We start from the raw sequence: 24,530 nt of genomic DNA, 5'->3' as shown, positions 1-24,530 counted from the left end.
CCACTGGTGGTGGCAATTACACTGGGACAGAAAATATGATTCTTGAGCTTTTGCGACACACAGATCTAATCTTTTATACAGTATATGGTTGTATAAACAAAGCAGTATAATCCTATCTCCAGAAGTTATGTGTGCCTGTTACCGCAGCTGTGAAAAGTTCAGATGTGCCCAGAGACTGAAATAGAAAATGATCTTTTCAGCTATAGTGTAAAATTAAGCCTCTGTTTTGCACCCTGTCTGTCTGTCCGTCCGCGTGTGTGTCCGTCCGTCTATGGACATCTAATCTCCGGCAGACCGGCACCGATCGACATGAAACTGTGCACACAAAGTCCTGCCAGAGAAGAACCTCTGCCCCAAATGATTCACAGCGGCCTGTTATTGTGGCACCAGGATGGCGATTTTTGGATATTACTCCTACAGCTTTTGTCCAAACATCATGCAAATCGTCAGTGTTGGCAAAATATTACTTTAACACTATACTACTTATTACTTTAAAAAAAGGAATAAAGTTACACTACTTATTACTCCCTGAGAAAAGTAACTAGTTACTTATTACTTTACTTATTACTTTTTTCTCTCGCCTCCAGTAATTGCATATTTTGTCCCCAAAAGTCTTACTTTGCATTTTCAACATTAGCCCTCCCCTATTTTCCAAGTGTTTCTTGATATTTGAAGTAGATTTTTTTTTGACGTGGAATATAGCTTCTTTCCTATGCACTACTTGCAGCGGACAATAATGTTCATCTCGTCTTGATCGCGGACATACTCAAAATAATGCGAATACTTCCAAGTATTGAATGTTATGTTATGTTTGTTGTGCCGGTGTCTCTGTCTCCTCCACCTCCTCCATGCTTAGTTTGTTTACGTCTCTTCTCTCTAACGCCAGGGCTCCACTGGGCGCGTCTGCGTCGCGTCAGCGTCACCGTCACAGAATGTTCCCTTTTTAATCAATGAAGGGTGGCTCCACTGCCCGCGGTGTGCGTGCGTGCCGCGTGCGTGCGTCACCATTCAAATTGAACCGGTTTGTTTTTTGACGCACGCGTCGGAGACGCAACGCGCCCAAACGCGCCCAGTGGAGCCCTGGCGTAACAGTGCAGTCTAACGAGTTACACACTAGTTTAGGTTGTTGTTCCGTGTTCCGGACGGTTCTGCATCCGATACTTCACACATACGTACCGACGAGTGTGCATCGTTTCTGTCTGCAAAGCAACTTGACCCCTATCCAGTCTACCATTATAAATAAACACTCAAAGTAAATGTAATATTATTACTCAAAATGTGAAAGTAACTATAGTTAAGTTACATATTACTGGAGAAAAAAAAAATAATAATAATATTACTGAAAGTAGTATACAGTATTACTTAAGTTACTTGCCAACACTGCAAATCAGTACACATTATCTCTATAGTCATGTGATCATGACAAATCGTCCGATTTTTGAGTGGTGCAACCACTCCCTTACGGAGCTATGTGTGTGGCTGGGTGGGTGGGTGGGTGGCTGGCTGGCTGGCTGGGTGGATGTGTCTGAGCATGAAAACAGCATGGTTGTTTTTCACCAACCTAACACACACACACGCACCTATTAACTGTATATATGGTGATTTCGGGTGTACAGTACAGTACAGTACAGTACAGTACAGTACAGTACAGTACAGTACAGTACAGTACAGTACAGTACAGTACAGTACAGTACAGTACACGGTAACTCTGTCATTTCTCAACCGTTTCGGACGCGGGGCGGCTCGCCAGAACCGGGCCGGCACCCTGGGGGAGTTCCAGACCCACTGGAAACCCCCCCCCCCCCACCCACCCACCCCCACACGGAGTTGCACCACTCACTTCACACGGGTGTGATTTTCATACTCCAGCACTTTCATACAGTGCTGCCCCACAATAATCTACCGGACCTGGCGGAGACCTACTGTCCTCCGAGGAGCACTTTTTCTATAGTTATGACCAGATGCGTGCTCGCGTACGTGCGTGCGTGTGTGCGTGCGTACGTGCGTGCGTGTGTGTGTGTAACATTGGAAAGGACATGCACCACATGCAAACAAAACATTAGAAACAAATTATAGAACAGAGGAAAATTATTTGGCTTCCGAGTCTGGCTGCCTGACTTGATTAGTCACTGTGTGAGTGTAATCAACATGCACAAAAAGTACCTCCAATCACCCAGAAAACACTTCCCTGTGGCCCCTTTCCCACCGGTTGGTTCCCAATGGGAACCGGTTCAGTTCTTTTTGGTTCTTTATAGTCCATGAGCCAGAGCTCCAAAAACAATTACAAAGTTTACATTTTTAAATATGCAAATGAGGCATTATGTATAGGAGAATATGCAAAATAATCGAAAAAAATAATGAGCTCTGGCTCATGGACTAAAAATCACACCCGTGTGAACTGAGTGGTGCAACTCCCCTCTCCCCCCCTCCTCTCCTCTCCTCTCTCTCTCTCTCTCTCTCTCTCTCATTAGCAGGCAACAGTGCAGCACTAATATTATCTCTCTCTGTTTCTGGAAAACAGCACCCCTACTGGTACTAATAGTCATACTCGTGCTCATTAACGTCACATACATAGGCGGACGACACACAGGACACGGACATTGCTGTTCCTTGGAGTGGTTGCACCACTCAAAAACCAAAAAATAACTGAACCGGTTCCCATTGGGAACCAACCGGTGGAAAAGGGGTCTTATGTGTGTATTATACTTTCATGTCCTGAACTCCATCATTATTACCAGCAACATCTTTTCAGATCCCAAACCTTCCTGCCAAAGAGTCTGTTATAACTATGATCCCATGCAGATGTTTTGATTTGATGTACAGTATGTACACTAGTATATCTATATCTGCCTCTATCTGATTACCTGGGTTTGTAGCAACCTGTCTTTAAAGGTAGAGTAAGTGATTTCACTTAATTCAAATATCACTTATTTTTTTGTTTTGTTGTGATAATCCTCTCTACTATAGAGTGTGCTGACCATATAAGGAGTTCCTCCCTGTCCCCAGTTAACCCCATGGGGGTCAAAAAACCTTAGGTTTCGTTTTTGAATCTCTATCCTGATTGGACGAAGGCTTAGGTCCCACAGCCAAAAACGAAACCTAAGGTTTTTTGAGTGAAATCACTTACTCTACCTTTAATTAATGTAAGATGGCGCATTAAAAAACAACCCTTACACATGGTTTTCTATTAAAAAAACTGTTTCACGCATGATGTCTTCATAAACAGGCATGTTTGAAAACTTGGCGCAGTGTCGGTCCTGAAGAGGGAATCTTGAGAAAAAAAACAAGAAAGTGGCCGCACATGCTGATAGCCAAAGGGCCAACGGCGCGTTGGACGATGCGACGCGTTTTGAGCATGTATAGATCGGCTATTTTTGCTACTTTTGTTTAGAATGTTGAAGTGGGACATTAATTTACGAAAGAAATATGAAAAAAAGAAAATACAGAGATAAGAGGTTGCAACTATAATGTAATGTGGCCCCCTGGAAAGAGTGTGGAAATATAGTGGCCCTATCTCCATCATTAAAGTTGCCCACCGCTGAACTAAGTGTATAGCGTTTGAGTGGAAAATACCATCTAGATTGAACATGCAAGTCATACAGAGAGGACATTTTTAGATGCATGCATGAACGGTTGAAGACTTGATGAGAAGTGGATGCTAATTTTCACAGTGTTTTGGTTTGAGACTGCAGCCTGTATTTAGATATCCAGACATCCAGTCTGCCTGCCCGCCAGCCCACATCCCTCACATGGTCTTTTCGACGTATTGCTCCCTTTCTCTATCTTCCTTTGTTTTACACACACACACACACACACACACACACACACACACACACACACACACACACACACACACACACACACACACACACGCACACGTGCCCCACAACATATGCACCGTGTTTGACTCAGTAATAAACTGTTCAGTTCACAGTGAATTTCCTCTGTAGTTGCACAGTTGCCAAGTCCATTAAAAGCCATTAGATACAGAGCAGGTTGGCCCTCTGAAACAAGGGAAGTTTTACAATCTGGCCAGACAGACGTCCAGGTTTGTGCAAAGCGAGTGAAAGTTACGTAACATTGATTCGCTGTTCGCTGTTCAAAGCCTTTTCCTTTGCAGCTGAACTCAGTGGCGCGGAGAGAATGTGAGAGCTGTCCAGAGGGCCTGCAGTCTGCGTGTGCTGCTGTGGGGAGAACGTTGGAGGAACACAGCATAGGCCTACAACACGGACCTGTATTTGTATGTGAAGTGAGCAACATACACTATCAAATTCTGAGTTTCAGAGTTAAAATAACACTGTACAGTGTATACTGTAGACCTCTTCATAGCATACACACTTAACATGTCATGTTTTTTAACTTTTTTGATTGCCAGAAGGACAAAAGGCCCTATCCTTCAAACATTTGTTTTGATAGATTTGGAAATGATCTCATCAACCGTCATTTCAGCTGAAATTGCCTTTTAACTGAAACCACAAGTATTTCTCTTTCATTCTCTCTATTTCCTGTCCAGTCAATTAATTTTGTCCTTTCATTGTTCTCCTCTTGTCATTCAGTGAAGCATCAGACCTAATGAACGAAGACAGCAAAAGTTCAACTCATTCTGTGCAATTTAAGTTCAAGACCAAAATTGATAAGAAGGTGAGTGTGGCAGATCATCTGCCGCAGATGGTGTCTTTTATCCTATTAAAGATGAAAAGGATTACTTTCAATCTGCCATGGAAATCATTGGTCTGCAGACTCTCTCCTGCATCTATTCCGCTTTACGTAACACTAATTCAAGGTTTATGTGTCACTCACTCATACAAGTAAATGCAATTAAATATTGGTGTAACATAATCAAAAACTAGGTATAATACAGGTACAAAAAAAGCAATATTAGCCTATACTGTAAAGGTCTCTGCACACTGCTGCATTTTTCAGATTTTTAGCAGTGTTTTCCGGACTAAGTGTAGTGTACTCTAAAATAACCTTATATGTGTGAGGGGAAAAAATAACATAAATATAAATGTATACAGGCAAATGACTTGGAATTGCATTTTCCTTATACCTAGGTGGAATATGTTGCAGCCAGGGGGAAATATAAATAAAATAAATTTACAACCGGCATACAGAATCTACAAAAGGGACCAACATTTTACCATTTAAATAGTGTACATCAGGCCAGGGTACCCAAAGGTAGATCTAGCAAACTACCAGTAGATCACAAAGTATAAAATAAAAAAACTATTTTTTGGCATCTACCACTTGATTTATCATCATCATTTCTTGACCGCGGTCGAGATCATGGATTTCACAATGCCACGCCAGACTTCCCGGTCCTTCATTACCATCCCCAGTTCTTGCTTACTGATGCATGTGTCCCTATAGCGATGACATCAGGGAACGACAGTTGTCTACCTCTGGTCTGCTTTGAGGCAGGACTCCAGAGAAGAAGGGAAGATACATACCTCATTGTAAGCTCTGTAGCAGTGGCCGGCAAAACTGTGTTCTTCTGAATTGGACTAGTGAAGAAACACGGGGAAGGTTCTCGTATATTAGATCAGTCGATCAGGTGGCTCTTCCAAGGCAGATTTTGCACTCTCATTAGAAGGCGGGTGCTCTCATTAGGGCTCCACTAGATTGAGGAAGACAAAACACACTTTCTGTGTCTCTCTGTGGTGACTTTGTGACAACGCAGGCGATAACGTGACCACAGTGGCAGAAACAGTCCATTGCTGGGATGATGTGATTAAAAATGCTTTTAGCTCTTCTCAAACACCTTCTGGACCATGAGTCCCGAGGGAAGTCCACATGGTCGACTCGGTCAAACGCGTCACCATCTGCAGAACTTGCTGGCCATGGGAGGTGCTATCCCCACATACGAATGGTGATCATCCCATCGGAAAGTGGTGGCCGAGTAGAATGTCAGGACCTTCTGTGACCATGTTTTTTCAGCTGTCTGAGATGGTATACACATGCAGGCACTGCCTGGCCTTCTTCACCAGTGTCTGTGTGCAATCCTCAGTGAAGTACACACCAGGGTAATTGAAACTGCCCCACTGGCCATTGGTGTCCCATTGATCCTAAGGACCTCTGCCAGTGCGTACAGAAATCAACTGTCCTTCATCTCCTTGACTCCTTGGTTTTACTGACGTTCAAGAAAAGGCTTCTTGCATCTCAGTCAGTTCTGGCAGTCAGGAATCCATGGATTGAATAGAACAAATCAGGATCGGCTCAAACAACTATTTTAAAACCAATCTTTATTCTAATCCTTTTGGAGAATGAAGGAATTGAATTGAATGCATTAGTACTACAACAATTGTCGCTAGCTGCGCCTTCACAGTCCTTCTCTAAATGGGGGGAAAACAATGTATGGGCCAAACTACCAAAATAACCAATAAGCATTGGTGTTCTGTGTGCATGTTTCATTGTCACAGTTACTCTTCTACATATCATGTGCATGTGTTTTAATGTGAATGTATTGTTCTTGGTAGAAGCCTCCTTATTACATTTTTGGAGAGTCATTTCCAATTCATGAGGGAGACACAAACCTATACCAGTATGTTAAGTGAAAGAAGAAAATCAACTAGGTGCTCAATGGAGGCGCGGAGAAGGTTTAAAACGTCGGCTGGTGCTTCAAAGATCAAAGGGACTGAAACGCTGAAGAGAATTAAGGCAAGTACTTGCCCTGATGGAGACTCCTTAGTCGAAACATGTTGGTGTTTTAACATTATTAATAAAGTACCTTGATTTTATATCCACCCTAATTTTTATACTTTTTTGAGTGCTCGTATCGTTGCCTTCTCTTCAGCCTGCCAGTTAAGTGTGTTGTTGGGACAGAGCAGAGGGACATAATTAAAGACAGATTGTAATGCTATCACTTCTTCCGCCCTGGCAAAATAAAGAGAGCTATAGGAACAGCCGATAAGAACAAAGTCTTTCCTTGTGTACTACACCTTTGTTGTCCCTCATCCTGCACAGTGGTGTTTCCCTGATAATGGCGAGCATTCCATGAACGCCTTGGACGACCTGTATCTCTATCAGCAATTTAATTTAGGATTTCCGGAGATACAAGGTTCCTACAGGGCCGTAATGATCAGGACAAATTAAGTTACTCATAAGACATACTGGTCGGTGTTGCGTCCGGTCCCACGCGGCTGTTCGGAATCAATTCTATTGTACGGTCCAGATTTTGGATTTTTGAATTAGCAAATGTAACCTGCACCGTTTCCATGTATGTTCATGTTGTGCGCACACTGCACTGTAATGTAAAGTCATGGTTAGCTTAATGACGTTTACATTGTTTCAAAGGGCGGTTGTGGCTCAGGAGGTAGAGCTGGTCGTCCAATGATCCCTGGGTCGGCGGTTCGAATCCCGGCTCCTCCTCCTGTCCACATGTCGAAGTGTCCTTGGGCAAGACACTGAACCCAACATTGCCTCCAATGAGTCGATCGGTGTGAGCTTGCCACCATTGGTGTGTGAATGTGAGAAGTGAGGACGCTGGCGTCGACTGTTCGCCACTTCACCTCCCAATGTATGAATGAATGAGCACTTGGAAAAGCACTATAAAATGCAATTCATTATTATTATTTCATGCCTTCTAGAGAATATTAATAAAATAAGAAAATATTTCAGAATGTTTTTTTTTTAATATATATTTTCTGGCGGGAGGGGCTGTTACAAAACTTAATATGACGTAAAGTGAACATCACAGTTGATTTGGTCACTGTTGAGGTCCATACACACATGCACGTATGCACACACGCACACACGCACACACGAAAGCACGCACGCACACACGCACACACACACACACACACACACGCACGCACGCACGCGCGCACACACACACACACACACACACACACACACACACACACACACACACACACACACACACACACACACACACACACACACACACACACACACACACACACACACACAGTGGGTAGAGAGACATTTCATGGCCACTGGTTTGACTGATGACAGGAGCTGATTGCCTCAGTATCCAGGGCAGGGAGGTGAATACACACACACACACACACACACACACACACACACACACACACACACACACATGTGCACGCACACACACACGCACGCACGCACACACACACACACACACACACACACACACACACACACACGCGCACGCACGCACGCACGCACACACACACACACACACACACACACACACACACACACACACACACACCGCCCTGATGATGCAACATGGTGATGAATGTTGTTTGATTCTGTGATCAGTGCGTCCCAGGTGGGAAGGGTCAGGCCCGATCTCAGGGCTATCTTTTACAGGCCAAAGGTTCAGTCTGTTGGCATCCTCTGAACAACAGTGGCTTTTATTCATACATTTTATATAGAGCACAGTGACACAAAGGATGGAATCCTTTAAGAACGGAAACAAAGGTTGCATCCCATCATTTCATTTTGCACGGCGGGACAAGATAAAATGAAATAGCCCGGCCCTATAGTATAGGCTACAAAGAATAGAGCAACGTAGAATGCAGATGTTGTCCCTTTTGTAGTTTTTTCTCCCTTTTAATTTGTGACCATTATTACAAAGCAATACTGTAGAACCTCGAGACCTCTCCGGGTCTTGAGGTCATGAGGTGTGGGTGTGGGTAAGAGAGGCCGTCTCATAATGAGAAGGTGGCCTCCTGACCCACCCATGTCTACGTATCCAGTGTTCCCGGAGAAGGACACTTAACCCGTAACCCCCCTCCCTCCTCCCCCTGCGTCATAATGACCACAGACAGACAGACCGTGAGCCATATAGGTGAAGCTGAAACTGAATTTATTACCACGGCGGATTAACGAAAGTCTCTGATTAACAATCAAGGAGGAACTCATGTTTATCTCATGGTCACTTGCAGTGGTGGAAAGTAAACAAGTATATGACTACATTTACTTATTAAGTACTGTGAAATTTTGAGGTATTTAATTGTAGTTTTAAATAGCCTATTTCCAATTTCCAATACCTTTACTTCTACTCCACATCTCGGATCCAAATATTGTACTTTTACGCATACTTTACTCAAACATTTATTTTAAAACATTAGTTATTACTTACTAGTTACTTTGTAGACTTTGATTATTATTATTATTATATTACAAAACATACATCAACTACTTCAGCCCTATTTTCGCTAGCATATATTTGAAAATACAAGCTCACAAAACAATACAATACTGCTATTTTTTAAAGATTTTTATACATTCAGAAGTACTTTTGGTACTTCTGAATGCTATATACCAATACTTTTGTACTTTTACTCAAGCACATCTTTGAATTCCGGACTTTTAATGAGTATTTCTACATTGAAGTATTTATATACTTTTACCTAAGTAAAACATTTGAGTACTTTTGACACCACCGGTCACTTGACCTAGGCTGGTACCCTCAGCGGTTTAGCACCTGCCTCAAACCATGAACCCTCCACTCACGGTAAATGTATTATTATTATCAGCAATTGTGTTAAGAGGTGAATGGCTTTGGCATAAGAAGAAAGAAAATAATTATATATATATATTATTGTCCAACCATGCCGAGAGATCTCTCTCTCTCTCTCTCTCTCTCTCTCTCTCTCTCTCTCTCTCTCTCTCTGTGTGTGTCACAGTCTCACAGACTCACAGTGTGTTTTGTATATTTCCATCCACACCCCTCCTTCCTTTTTCATATTCTCCACTTTCTCTCTCGCAGGCTAAAGGGCTCCATTTTCGTCACCGCTAAACCACATATCCCTAAACTTTTTTTTTACTATTTTGAAAAACATTTTTGAATAGTTCAACTAGCCAATCTACATTGACACGTTGTGAGCTTGTAGACTGGCCATTTTAACTATTCAAAAATGTTTTGCAAAATAGTAAAAAAATAAAAAGGCAAAGAAGTTTAGGGATAAGGGGTTTAGCGGTGACGAAAATGGAGCCCTAAGTGTTTGATTCGCTGCCTGGCCGTGCATATTAATGAGGAGGGGACAGCGTGCTGCTTTTTAAAAGCTGCTGCCTGCCTCTCCAAACAGCGGAGAGTGAAGTAAAGAGGAGAGAAGCAGAGACCGAAAGAGAAGCGAGTGACGTTTTCTTTCAAAACACTCTCTGGACACTGGACAGAACGCGTCGCTCAACACTCCAGTGGAATTCCAAGGCAGAAACAAAACAATCCAAGTTGTTCCCTTACTTTTGCTAAGCGTAGCGAACACTCGTGCAAGTGGATATAACATTTTGTGACATTTTCCTCGGAGACTCCGGCTGGGTGGTCAACGTTTGAAGAAGATTTTACTTTTTCATACCCCCCTCCCCAATCAGAAGAGATGCACCGGTGTACAGTAGCATTACTGTTGTTAATTGTTGCTGTATTTTTCCTGAGCGCAGAAGGTAAACCCGTAGGTTATTTTGTCCTAACTTTTAAGACAAGTTAAGAAAATGCTAACGGTCACTTGACTAATAACGGAAACATTAGTGGTGGTGGGACCGATGCGCTTTTCACCAATTCACATAGCCTAGGGTCATTATAATGTAATGTGTGTGTTACTGGTTTTATTCAGCTGGAACTATGGTAATCGACTTTTAATAGATAGTTTAGTGTTAAAATCAAGTTCGGCCAAGTGGGAAAACTGGGAATTCATGCAGTTACACTTCCCAGTGGGAAGTTCCCACTGAACCAAAATGGTTAATCATAATTAATTAATTTTAATTTTTAATAATATTATTGCCAGTTTGGCTTATTGTCCATTAATGTGGCTTAGATTTACAGTAGCCCTACAGTGCTTCTTGTCCAAACGTACTGCATTAGTGTGAGGTGGGGCCAAATGTTTGAATATTCAGCAGGCCTAATCACAACATTATGAAACCACTTTTTGTTTTCTCAACACCCTTGACCCTCCCTACCCTAAAAACAAAAAAGGAATATATACATAGGCCTTTTATGGGCTACTCTGGCATTATTGTCCTGGTCTTATCGATTATTATTTATCTATCTTTAATAGGTTTGTCAAGTATCAATAACACTACTGTACTACTGGTGCAAGTAAACGTTTGGTAGGCTATTCACAATTTACTAGATTAAAAGTACTGAAGTAAAATAAATCCCAAAAGTAAAAGTAGCCAACTCAATATAAACATGTCCTTGTTTCAAGTTTTCAAATGTCTATAATGTGAAAATATTTTGCAAATTGTTGTGAGCTTGTAGATTGGCTATTTTCAAATAGACAAAGTACATGTATAGCCTATAGGGCTGGAGTGGTTTATGTATGTTTTGTAGTAGTAGTAGTAGTAGTAGTAGTAGTAGTACTATGAAGAATGCATTTAGATGGATCTTCCATCACCAACAGCACATACAGCTCATAAACTGGTTCACATACAGCTCATAAACTGGTTCACATACAGCTCATAAACTGGTTCACATACAGTACAGCTCATAAACTGGTTCACATACAGCACACATCACAAGCCCTTGTAACTCAGGTAGGTAGCAGCAGGATAGAGTGGACCCAGCCACTGACATTTTAAAAGGAGAACAGACCCCAGAGAATATACTTAGAACATTAATACATGCATAAGCATGTTTTATTCATTGACTTTTCTTTTCAATGTAGACAAGGGCAGAACTCATTCTGTCAAATCAGTTTCTCTCCTGATAATTTTTTGAAATGCAAATCAAAGCCTTGTAGCTAGAATTCCTCTGTGACTGAAGACTACATTGGGAGTATTTCAAAATGGTTGACACTTGATATTTAAGTGCAAATGTGCAATCCACCTAGGGAAAGGATGTGTATTTTCTGAATGAAACACCCGCAAAAGGTAGTGGGTATATAATATGTAACTGCTGCCAAAACCACAGTCCTCATGAGGGAGTAAAGACTCCATGGTGGGAATTGAAACTTGTCAGCATTACATTAAAAGCTCCAGTTTCTAACTTGCTCCACTGTTTGAATATGAATTGAATATAAATTCAACCAAAATTGTATAGTTTATACAAAAATCATATTACCTGTAGGGCCATTCTACTTCTCAAAAGGTGGATGTTTCTTCTCCATTGCAGAAAAAAGATCTTTAAGAGAAAATGGAAATTGTTAGTTAAGAACGGTAATTGTCGTCATTAAATTGCATTTCCGTTTCTGATATAAAATGCCTTTTAGCTGACTTGTTGCAAGGTACTTTTTAATTAAATGGATTTCCTCCTGGCCCCAGCACAGTCAACAATCTACAATGCCTTATGGCAGGAACACACTGTCCGCCTTTTAAAGTATGCAGGTAGTCATAAGATCGGAATGCAAAGAAGATGAGTTGATACATTTTGTATTTGATGTTTTGGATCAACTTCAGTTCTGACAATAGTTCATCACCATCATCACTTGTCAATGTACATTTTAGATTATTTTGTGGTGTTTTGGCAAAGACCAATTTATTGTCAACGCATGAACCTTTACGTCAATGCAATTTACTTGTTTGTTGATTGTGAAAGTAAGTCTAAATGGGTGCATTTGATTTGTCAGCAGCCTACAAGTGCAGGTGCACTAGAAAAGGGCCGAAGATCAGGTACAAGGATGTTCAGAAGCTGGAGATCAAACCCAAACACCCGTTCTGTCAGGAGAAGATGATATTGTGAGTCATTATTGTTAATTGCTCTGTCATTATCCAGTATCTACCCTCTCTCTTTGAATCACTCTCTTTCTGTCTCTCTGCCTGTCTTTCAGTTTTTTTGCTTACCTCTCTCTCTCTCTCTGTCTGTCACTGCTCCTTCTGTCCATGTCATCATATCGGTAACAGGTTTTCTTTTCCACCAGTTGTGTTTGTAACACCCACACACCCATTAAACCATGTGGCTGCTATAGAGGAGCTGCATCAAAACATCCTACTGTCAACACTTAAGATGACTCATAGTATCACACATATTCATTTTCATGGATAATTATATGCCTCAATCAGAGGCTCGCTTTGATTTGTTTAGGGGGCAGCTGGGGGGGGATAATGGAGGGTGCTGCTCAGTCTGGGTACTGTTTCATCGAACACCAGAACGCTCGCCTCAAAACGCAGTCTTCCAGGGCACGATTCTGGTGAACTCTGAACGGTCTCTACCTGGTATTCCTAAACGTAACCTCAGTAAACTATGTCTAAACCTAATTCCTAACCGTAACCTCAGTAAAACGGTGCCAAAACCTAACCTTATTCCTAAACGTAACCTCAGTAAAACTATGTCTAACCCTACATTTATTTGTAATCTTATCGTGAGTACAACAAATACAAATATACAAGAACAGCTTCACTGAGCGGTCGGCGAAAAGAAAAAGAGGGTGAGCATGTTTTGACGAGAGCATTTCGGTTACCGTTTAATCATGTCCCTGCCATTTGGGACGGTTCTATAACTTTCTACATGTTTTTATGGGTGTTTATTGATGCATCATTGCTTTACCGATCTGGGAACCCATTCAGTCTCTGGGGACACCACCGTCTTTTTGTGTAGAAACAAGAACTTGGCGCTCAGGTGGCGCCATGCATGGTAAAGTCCCTGCCCACCACCATGGAGGTTGTGGGTTTGAATCCACTGTGGTGCATTGTCGGATGTCTGTGCGAACACAATTGGCCCGTGTTCGGGGCAGGGGAGCCGGGTGGGGAGGGTGATATTTGTCACTGCATGTATTCCTATGACACCATGTCAGCATGGAGCGTTGGGTGGGAGGGTGGCTCCCAATAGGACATAGAGTCTACGTCCTCCTGGTGGGGGCTCCTCACTGGCAGGTAGTCGGTAGGATACAGCAGTGACAACACAAATGTGTGTGTGTGTGTGTGTGTGTGTGGGGAGGAATTCATTGGCATAATGACTAAATTAGGTTAAATTAGATTGGTAGATAGATGGAGTATTCTATCCATCTATAGAGAATTCCTCACTTTCTTATGAATTTGCTTTTAGGTTGGTTTTCGTTTTAAGCCTAGATCACTGTGCAACAGATGTTAGGGTTATGTCATCTAATCTGGAGTAATTTTTGGTGTTCAAGTCAGCTCTTTTCTTTTGTAATTATTAATAAACTATGCTGCCTCCTGCTGGTATCTCGCAGTACTTGCACAAAGAACCCAGTGGGCAAAGACGGAGAAAACAGATTTTCTGGGCGATGTTTGAATGCAAATGTGCTTTTAGCATTGCTGAAATGAATTTAAGCTTCTGTATCCAGTACAGAGTAACCTGGGCTGAGACAGACCCATATAATAGAATGGGTATAATTTTCATATAAAAATAACTGAACAAAGTAATGACATGTATTACACATATTTGTGATATACCAACAATACTAACATTAGCAATTACTTTTATACACACTCGCTTGGTTGCAATTTTTACACTCTCAGAGTTAAATGAACACTGAGGATTTGACTGTGTGAAGTGTGAACACACACACACACACGCACGCACGCGCGCGCACAGCATTCGCCACACAGCTCTTATTTAAGGCTGGTCCATTAGCATTAGATGGTGGCCACCAGCCACTGGTCCCCAATGAAAAATGAGCCCCAGCAGGCTCCGGAAAGACAGAAAGAAAAGGAGAGCTCTCTCTCTTTCTCTCTAGTTGAAGCCAGTGGCTTATGGCACTCAGTTTAACATTCAGAGGGGCCACTCCTACACACACACTGGGAGCCCCCAAACCTCTTTTCTTTGTCTCCTTGTTTTGTTTCTCACTCACTCCCTCTCTTTCTTGCTTTCTTTTTTTTTCTAGCCGCCCGTCACTACGATCGTTTAGGTCACTTTTGTTCTCTTTCTCATCATACACCATCTTTCTCTTCTATCTACTGTATGCATGCATGCATGTTCCACTTTTACTTTAATTTATTCTCTTTCTTCTCTCTTCTTAATAGTTTACTTCATGCTTTTTTTCTGTCCCTACACAGTAAAATCTACCTCTAAAAATGAACTCTTACATTTTCAGCCATGATTGTCCTGTGCATGAAGTAGCTAGCTAACATCCAACACTGCGGTTGGATGTTCACTGCAACAGGTGAATAATAATGAGAAGAAACTAAAGCGTAAATTAACACACTAATTAGGTTAGATTTCACCCTCTCCAAGCAGCTATGGGCAAACATTCAGTGTGCGTTTAGCGCAATCACATGGCAATAATGCATGCACAGCACACACACACACACACACACATACTGACATACATTACCCAATCTCTCTTATTTCTCAAAACACCCCCACTTACACAGCATGGCATAACTCTTCATTAGAAAGCCCACTGAAGTGGGTAAATAAAAGCTCAATAACCAGATGAAATGACAGTTGAATGGGCAGCAAAACAAGTGCAAAAAGCCCCCTCGATCAAATCGACTCGCTAGTGTTGAATGCATCTTTTAACAGGAGTCAGGTCTCCTCTCAGCTCATATCTTATGTTTTGGCCAGCCATTGACTGTTTCACTGGATGTCAAGGCACCGTGGAGAGGCTGGTGTTTTTCCCACATTTCTGTTGCTCGGCCTGAATGTGCCACATGCAGGCAGCCTGTCTCTACTGCTGCCCTGTGCACCCAGCACTCCCATACAGCCAGGTTCACTTGGCTACAGCCAGACTCAAAAGACTCAGTAGAGCTTGGACGTTGAAGGCTAAATTTGGCTTCACGTTTAAAACTTTATTTTTTTCTTTTCTTTTAGCAAAACAAAAAACATGGTGTGATGCTATGTGGCACATTTTTTTACAGGGTGGCTCTGTAGGACCGAAACCAAAAATATATATTTTTATATTTAACTAACATTAAATGTAAGTTAAACCACATTTGTAAAATGTATAATTGTGGTTTTGGTTTTGTATTGCAGTATTTAGAGAGTTTGACTTCACATTTTTATGTAACACTGACACTAACATCTTCTCTTCTCTCTCATTTTCCCAGCGTGACTATGGAAAATGTGTCACGGTTCAAAGGTCAAGAGTACTGTCTTCATCCCAAGCTTCAGAGCACCAAGAACCTGGTCAAATGGTTCCGCATCTGGAAGGATAAACACAGGTAATCCCAACAGTATACTTAATGTCATTTAATGTATTCCCTGACCCTGAACAGGGCGGGCCTCAGTGTAAAAGATATATTGTATCCCGATGGGATTCACCTGTAATAGTAAAGATTACAGGTGAAAATGTAAGCCTTTAAACGCAAAGCCAATGGAGGGAGTGCACACACAATATCAAATGAATACAGCTGCAGCACCTCAGGTTGACCACTGCAATTTTAAAGAAAGCTAATCCTAATTATACAGCAGATGGATGTGGGGGAGGGAACTACCCATAGATCCGAAGTCCCGTTAGTCCGAACATGCACTGCTCCCGTGCTTGCGGTTAGGTTTAGGTTTGCTCCCGTGCTTGCGGTTAGGTTTAGGTTAGGGTTAGAGATAGGGATAGTAATTTCGGAACAATGAACCTTCTGACTAATGACACGGCACCGTGGGGGATATGGGGAAACATAATGTTTTATAATTGCTTTCTCTCAGTAACAGTATTGCATGCTGCCTGATGAATGTTAATTCTACAAACTGTTGCACTATACAGTACATGAGTGTGTCGTATCCTATACTTTATTGTCTGTCCTGCATTAATCTATCTACATGGTGCTTAAATGTTTCTTTTTCTGATTACCAGAGCATGCAATATTTGCAGTCACAGAGACATTAACGCACTTCTTTTGCAGGGTTTACGAAGCCTAAAACCTTGGCTTTCCAGCACATGCAGACTGACGGAGAAAAGTCACACCACCCCCGGGACTGTGTTTTTGTTTTGTTTTTAATCGGTGACGTACAAGACATAACCTACAAGAAGCCGTACTTCTATCTCTCTTCTGTCTATGACACAATTTAAGAGATATCTGTAACTATCTGTAACCTGGGATTCTTGTACTGTAGGTGGCCCTCACGCCACGCTGTAGTTACTGTCACTCACCTCTCCACTATTTTCAACTGTGCTGTAGTTATTTTGTCAAATAAGCAGATAAGACACGACATAGCCTGGTCTGTGTTCAAATTGCTCTTGGGTTTGTCGAAGTCGCATCGAAATGCAACGTGCCGTTTCATCGGATCTTTGTACTTCTCTCAAGGTACATTTTTGAAGGAACAAACAAACTATCCCTTTTAAAATGCTCTGTTGATATTGTAAGACTGTTAGATATGATAATGATGGCAGTTTGTTTGATATTTGTCCATCGCCAACAGCCACAGCAATTTGAACAGCCACACATTTGTTTGCTGGTTTTAGAGGCAGGCAGGAGGTGAACACAGAGGGGCCTTGTGAATTCAACCCCATATATGTATAGATGTCAGTTTTGGGGCAACATTATATTTGAGTCAGTCAGCGTCTTGTTACATATATTCCAGGGGTTACATGATGTCTGTGCGTGCAAGCGTGTGTTTTAGGCAGATGCGTCAAGCTATACTATTCAGCCAGGTTTATCAGGCTTCAGCAACCATCTTGTAAAATCCTGTCTCTTTCAAATTGCAGGGCATAGTTTAGACATGATCATTATTGTTATTATTATTTTTGCTATAATAATAATGCCTATATACATGATCACTGATGAACTGGCAGAAAACACAGAAATGGAACTACCTAGTACTGTTGACCCCAAAACGAGTGTTAAGTTCAATATGTGAAGCTCGGAAAGCTTTGATACCTTGGCAAATGGAACCATTATGGCTAAGCATTCCAGCATTTGTTGTGTAAAAAGACAAAAGAAAGAAATTATCTTAAGTCTAATTTATACTCCATAGTACGATGGTGTCACTGTTGTGCGATTAAGTATAAATTAAGCCTTACCCACTGTCCTTACTGTATGTCGCTGTACAAAACAATGCACATCGCTGTGCACCATTTTAGCTGACATTATTCACTTGCCATTTATATTCACTCGACCTGAATAGACTATAGGTCATTTCAGGTGTAGTGAATACGTTTGGCTATCTGTCCTCCTGACTTGAGTTGTGTTGTATGGAAACTAAGTGGTTGACGAGTTTTATAATATTACTTATCCTGTTGTATATCAAATCAATATTTCCAAATGTGTGTTATTTTGTACACTATGCATAAACATTGTAATCATGACAGTTCTGATTGTTTTGTTGTCACCAAACAGAATCCATACCACATTTTCTTTACTTTTGTTTCCAAGAATGTGCATTACTCATGTTTTATATCTTATATATATAAATATAATAATAATATTAATTATTATTATTACCATTATTATTATTTTGTAAATAGACCAATATAGCCTTTATGTTAGTGAGGATGGATTCATCTTAGGACTTTCTAGTGTAATGTATATTGTATAATTGTATAATTGGGTTAGAGTTGTTTTTCTATTTAAATTTTGGTAACCAATTTGGAGGGTAGTTGTTTGGATGGACCCACCAACAGCACGCAGTTAAATATTCCACTCAGTGTAAAACAATAAAGCAATAGACTGTCTAGAACTGACTACATCACTTCCTTCCATTCCTTTATACATATTAAAGGTAAGACATTTAATAACCCTGTCTCTTCAGCTCTTTAGTAAACAGAAAACTAATTTTCGGGTAGGGTTACCAAGGGTAGGGTTACCAACTCAGGAGAGAGAACTCTGAAATTGAGAAAAGTGCATTTGGAAGTAATGACACAAATAGAAATAAGTAGACTCAATTAGAACTAACATTATATACACTGATAAATGGGTTGAAAGCTCATTGGGTGAAGATGGGTTGCAACCCACCTTAAATTTATTCAAAAGCTGGGGAGACAGGGAGACCCCTACAAAGAATGTAAAGTGTAAAAAAAAAAGAATAAGATAATAATGTTGTTTATTCTTGTCATACCGTACCGTTCTTTATTTCTCCTCTGCAGTTTGTGAGATCAGTGAGTGTTACGCCTTATTCTGAGATTCGCCACTAGATGGTAGTATATGCTTGCTCACTTGTTATATGGAAAACTCCTGAGGTTAGCTGCAAGAAGTAGGTCTACTTAGGCCAGGGGTTTCACTTTTTTTTTACTCTACATTTATTTATTGGATATCTTTAGGTACATTACCGATTGAGATTAAATGATTAAATTTAGATACATTATTATAGATTAAGATCAAATAAGAATATGATGATTATGATTTGTAGAAATAATTGGGGAATGGGCCTTTCTGCATAATGAGTACGTTTATGTTTTATGTTGTGCTTTATTTTTCATCCTAGTACCTTTCTAGGCTACATTAAAAATCTCGGATATTTATGAATTGCATTTATTTTCTACAAAAAGGTATATTTCTACTTTTGTTAAAGTAAAATATCCGAGTACTTCCACCTGCTCTGATTCCATGATATACTCACCTAGAAATAATGCAAAACAGTAAAAGTGTGTAGTAATTTAGGCCTATGTAGAAATTATCAGAGAGAGAAAGAGAGAGAAGAAAAAATGCAACAATCATTTTGAGATTGTAACAGAGATTAAGATACAAATAAATGTGACTTGATAAAGGATGGGCTTTATTGGCACTTGTTCATTGCTCAATGAGATAATTATTTTTGAGACGAGAAGTAGGCCTATTTATTAACAGTTATGCTATGGGTTCATTTCACATGAAGCACAACTATACAAAGACTAACTGTGACACACTGATAAAGCTACACTTGCAACACTGGTGTGTGTGGAGGGGCGCTCTTATTGATTAGGTGATGTAATGATGTGAAACAAACATTGAACTAAAAACAAACATCAAACCTGTATTAAAAAAAAAACAGGAAATCATGTAGGAAGGTAAAAAGGGGAAGGAAACATATACAGTAAGTAAGGCCCTTATATACAGTTTCCTGGGGGAAAGGGGCGGGGATGAAGATGTGTCATCATCATGAGGCTAAAGGAAAACAAGTACACTACACTGCAATGCATTAATCTACGGTATTTTAACTGCTTTCATAATGTTAAATAATAATATGGTCAATCAATCAATGGGTTGCATTGTATCTGACAGAAAGTGTCAAACAGTCAAATTGTGAGAGCGCCTGAGCGTACATATCGCACAGCCTGAGCATACACACAACATCGGTACACACCATAGACTGACGACTGTACAGTGTAAGACTACACACATACGAATGGCTGGCATTTGCGCGTGTGTGTATGCTTGCACGCACGCGCAGTGAGTGAGCGTGTGTTTCTGTTTCCACGGGGAGGCGGGGACAGACTTTGGCAGCTCCATCCTATGGCTCCATCTCTTGTGGGTGTGTGTGTGAAGAGCGACCTGCTGCCTGCAACGCAAACGAAACGAACGAACGGGCATCCGATCCGATCTCCGACTTGCAAAACAACAGGAACCAAGGCAGCACACAGCACACACACACATACCAACCACTTTGTTTTCCAGCCCGACGGCGTGTTGTGTGATTATTATGCTTTCAACATTATTCTGCACGGCGTCTACATTGATCTAGCCGAAGTTGCCCCGGTCGTCGTCCGCTTGCAGAGAGAGATAGAGAGACGTCAGCCCTAAGAAAACCAGCAGGAAAATTCCTGCATCTTGTGCTGCTGCCCCGTCGCTGTTCCATTGAACCCTGGTAGGTACAGACAGTACCTCGACTAGCTTGTTCCCTCAGACAGAATATTTATGGACGCGGCGCGTTGTGAGCTTGTACATCTGCTATTTTCTATTTCTGGGGGGTGAGCGACACCGCCGTACGACGACACAAGTAACTGCTTCAACTGACCAGCTTACGAGCTAGCCGTCTGTTAGCCAGCTAGGCTAACGCCAGTGAGCGTGTGGTTTCATTTGTTTTTGACTGGTTGCGGTTTCTGTTAACTGTTTATTAGGGTAATTGTGGAGTTGCGCCCTTAACTTGCAGACCACAACCAACTTAATCGTTCCCCCCCTTCTTTATCGAGTAGTGAAGGTCCAAGAAGGGTTCATTGTTTTCAACTTGGGGCTAACGGTGGCTAGCTAGCTAGAAAAGCCTTCACATCTGTGCTGCTCCTTCGGAAGCCCTGACAGGCAGAGTGAGAGAGGTTTATCTAGAAACGGAGAGAGAGAGAGGGGGGGGGGGATTTTTTTTTTAATATATATTTTTAATTGTCGTTTTTGAAATATGCTACACACATTCAACACGTTTCCATGCAGCATGAATATGTTGCATAATGTATGTTCACATTTAGTACTTTTTAAATGTAGATGGATGCTGAAGAAAAATAAATATATAGAGGAAAAAATAAGCTTTTGGGATTTGATTGAGAAACGGTTTCGTTTCTGTGGAGTTACGTGTTTCCGAGCTACGCGTTTTCATAGTTTGACAGACTTTCATTTTCTGTCCTGGCGGTTTGAGGCGATTATGCTTGGTTGGTACCATCTCTGCTTTGCTGGGAGTCTCCTGGCGGGGTCCATTGGAATGTTCTAGTTTGTTCTAGACAATGTTTTGCTGTCTCTTGATGATGACACAACATATATATCCGACGTAAAAATGTAGGCAATGGCATTGTGTATGAGATGGAGACCGCCGACCGGCCAGGTGTAGTTAAAAAAAAACAAAAAAAACGCATGATTTTTAAATGTAACGAGTGGGATAAGTGACTGGTGATGTTCTTAATCTGCCTCCGTTCTGAACGCTCATTGGCTACTGCTGGATGGTATAGGAACTCAATTCAATATTGTTACAAGTTACAACAGTGGCAAAAGCAGTGATAAAATAAATCTGTATTTAATTAAAAATAAATCACACCCTTGTGAAGTGAGGGGAGCTCTTATCATACATCATCTCATTTGGGCCAATCGCAATTGGCGTCTTCTCTTTTCTGTCCTCACTTTTTGAGCCCCTCCTATATTCAGCTATTAGTGTAGATTTGCGTCTTACACAAACACATTCCCATTGACAATGAATGGAGAATTTACGTCATATGTGTCTGAGCAAATCGACATGTCGATGAAGTATGATGAGGAGAGCGCCCCTCACTTCACACGGGTGTGATTTTTATCCTCACATTCCGTGCCATAGGAGGGGCTAGCACCCCTCAAAAATCTTAAAGATGATGTCAGGTCTGAGGCATGTTTTGAGGTCTAAAACAGGCCCCACAGCTCAATAAAGGTTAATAGATGCGAACAGAAAGCTTGGTTGTTGTGTAAGAGACAACAAATAGACAGTCAATGTACTGTAGCAAAGGTCATCCGTTGCTGATGTCATAGGACCGCAATGGAAACAAGTTCTCGGGACCTTTTTGTGTTATCCTTTCAGCCCGAATGTTTGACTGCATCCGTGCTGTTTGCATCGCTTTCTGTCTAATTGTCTATTCAATCAATGTTATAAAACCTGTTATCTGAACTGTTGTTTGTTGTCAACTGTAAAAGCTTTGAATCTGATGTAATGACGTGTAATAGCTGTGTAGTGCTAGGAGCCTGCCTGCATTAAGATGGTGATAAATTAGGCAATTATTGGGGCAGTGTGAAGTCTGATTTACACTTAAGTTTGTCGTACAGACATGTTATCGAGAGAACTTCGACTAAATTAGGCTGAAATGGGCAACCTTCCCAGAAACAAACGAGTAAAGCAAGATTTAAGAATCTATTATGATTATTCCTGTCATAGTCTAGAGGAGCTTTATGTGATTAAAGCTTCAAGATAGAAGTTGCTTTTTCACAATGTTTCTCCATCATCACAGACGCATAAAAGATTGCTCTGTGCGTCACTGCCTTAAACTGCAATCCATAACATGATGTTAGTGAATACAATGTTATTTTGTTGGCTGGGACCAGTCCACTACTGGTTGTCGAGAGGTATTGCATGAAACTCAAATGGAAACAACCTGCCTTTCCAAATATGCTCTCTTTGTAGCTACCCGGTAAGAACTTGCTCGGGGGACTTGGGTTCGAATCCCGGGTAGGACATGAAAGTTAGGAAGGTCTGAGGAAGCGTCTGGTCGGCTCAAAACGTTACCACTAGTAAACATACAGTTGGGACCATCAATTATTTGGTGTGCAGACTGTGCACTGTGCAGACTCTTTATTCAATCTAGGACATGAAAGTTAACCATGTGTATTGCAGCTTAGAGACTCCTCTGCCTTGCATAGTCCTAACTTTGGTCTTTAAATATCTGAAGGTGTTGTAGGCTTGGATTTGACTAAACACTTAAAAAGACCCCCTTTTAAAATGCATACATACATACATAGGGGCAGACACATGGCTGTTCATTGGAGCAGTTAGGCAACGCTCAAATGTATTTAAGACAAATTTGAGCAAGGTAAAACCAGTGAGCAGAATGGAATCCCCTATTTGGGTATTTCGAGACCTAATTTTAGGTCAGTGGGAAGTTGGCTTGATCAGCAAGAATATTAGTCAAGAGTTTCATTATTATATTTATTATCCACTTGTCCTGCAGTGAGACAAAGACAAATCTGCAGTTTTTCAACTGAACAAACACACGGGTGTATGCATTGTGTTGACTTTTCAGGCTCCAGCAGTGATATGAGACTCATTCCATAGCCTTCATATAAAGGGAATATGACACACACACACACACACACACACACACACACAGACACACAGACACACAGACACACACACACACACACACACACACACACACACACACACACACACAGAGCAGTGCCATAACTAACTAGACTCCTGCTGTGTGGGATTGTTGTTGCTAGGCCAGTGTGTGGTTGAACAGGGGCCAAGCTAAATCAAATGTTGTCCAAACATCTCTTATGGCTAGACCCACACTAACAGGTTTTTATCGAATGTATCCCCAGCTTAGTCATTAGTTCTTCCTCAGATTTGTCTAAGACATCAGGAGTGAACCTTTTGTGTCAGACAAATTTAACACGTTTCTTGGACAGAATTGTGATTTGTAACAATGAGCGACAAAGAAATTAAGAAAATAATTAAAAACGCCCTTTTACAAATCATTATTCATTATTACAATACTAGGCAAAAATAATCCGGATCACTTTAGTGGTAGCCCTAACAATGCTAACATACGTATTTCATACTACTAAGGAGTATGTAGCGTCTTGTTGTTCTTTTATTTTAGGCAGAACCTCTTGTCAAGTTGTCTTGGGTAGCTTGTCAAGTTGTTTTAGCCAGCACATCTTGTCATGTTGTTTTAGGCAGCACCTCTCTTACGCAAGTTGTTTTAATGCAGCACCTCTTGTCAGGGGGTTTAAAGCACAGAATATTACCTTCCTGGATCTTTAATATGATTTTAAGTGCAAGGGCCAGTAATGTGCTGTAGACTAGAGATGGATAGTGCTTTATCAATATGTTTGCTGTTTAAACCTAGACTAGAGCATGAAGTTACAGTGTTACTGTTAAGCCAGACTGAATTAAGGGGAACAAAGGGCCCCTAGAAGCTGCAGAGCTTCACAGCAGTATGGCGCAAAAGGTTCTGTAAATGGAGATGGACCCTTGGCAGCTGAAATAATCGAGAATTCTAGGAAGATTCTTATTTATTGGTGTAGGGCTGCACAGTTGATTGAAAAAAATATTGATGTTACACTAATACAGTATTCACTTGACAACTGGAATTTCCATATTGCAAGAGACTGCACTTCTTTTCCTT

General features: G+C 41.1%; 2 protein-coding genes across 3 annotated transcripts in view; both read left to right on the top strand.

Annotated features, from left to right (window-relative positions):
- LOC308322131 (uncharacterized protein) overlaps nucleotides 1–24,530 on the top strand; it is a gene marked incomplete at its 3' end in the record, with an annotated part of 567,861 nt that overhangs the window by 401,775 nt on the left and 141,556 nt on the right. The gene's annotated exons all lie outside the window — the stretch shown is intronic.
- cxcl14 (chemokine (C-X-C motif) ligand 14) lies at nucleotides 10,011–19,150 on the top strand. 2 transcript variants are annotated; one of them, XM_080773217.1, is made up of 4 exons: nucleotides 10,011–10,377; nucleotides 12,501–12,606; nucleotides 15,877–15,990; nucleotides 16,666–19,150. In XM_080773217.1, the coding sequence occupies exons 1-4, from the start codon at nucleotides 10,314–10,316 to the stop codon at nucleotides 16,679–16,681; spliced, it is 300 nt and encodes a 99-aa protein (XP_080629343.1). In that variant the 5' UTR covers nucleotides 10,011–10,313; the 3' UTR covers nucleotides 16,682–19,150. The 2 variants fall into 2 exon arrangements, with proteins under 2 accessions (XP_080629343.1, XP_080629342.1); XM_080773216.1 differs by having other exon boundaries at nucleotides 12,498–12,606; nucleotides 16,666–19,149.

The sequence above is a fragment of the Protomyctophum bolini genome (genome assembly GCF_963924005.1).
Source record: "Protomyctophum bolini genome assembly, chromosome: 10".
In the NCBI taxonomy this organism is placed as follows: Eukaryota; Metazoa; Chordata; class Actinopteri; order Myctophiformes; family Myctophidae; genus Protomyctophum; species Protomyctophum bolini.
Note: the sequence above shows the minus strand (reverse complement) of the source record. Positions and strands in the feature narration are given on the sequence as shown.

What these genes read in the sequence shown, in the direction of transcription:
- cxcl14 (XM_080773216.1), top strand. Translation starts at nt 10,314, where the DNA reads ATGCACCGGTGTACAGTAGCATTACTGTTGTTAATTGTTGCTGTATTT. An exon ending in ATTTTTCCTGAGCGCAGAAG is followed by an intron (nt 10,378 to 12,497) that starts GTAAACCCGTAG and finishes TTGATTTGTCAG; the next exon opens with CAGCCTACAAGTGCAGGTGC. An exon ending in TGTCAGGAGAAGATGATATT is followed by an intron (nt 12,607 to 15,876) that starts GTGAGTCATTAT and finishes TCATTTTCCCAG; the next exon opens with CGTGACTATGGAAAATGTGT.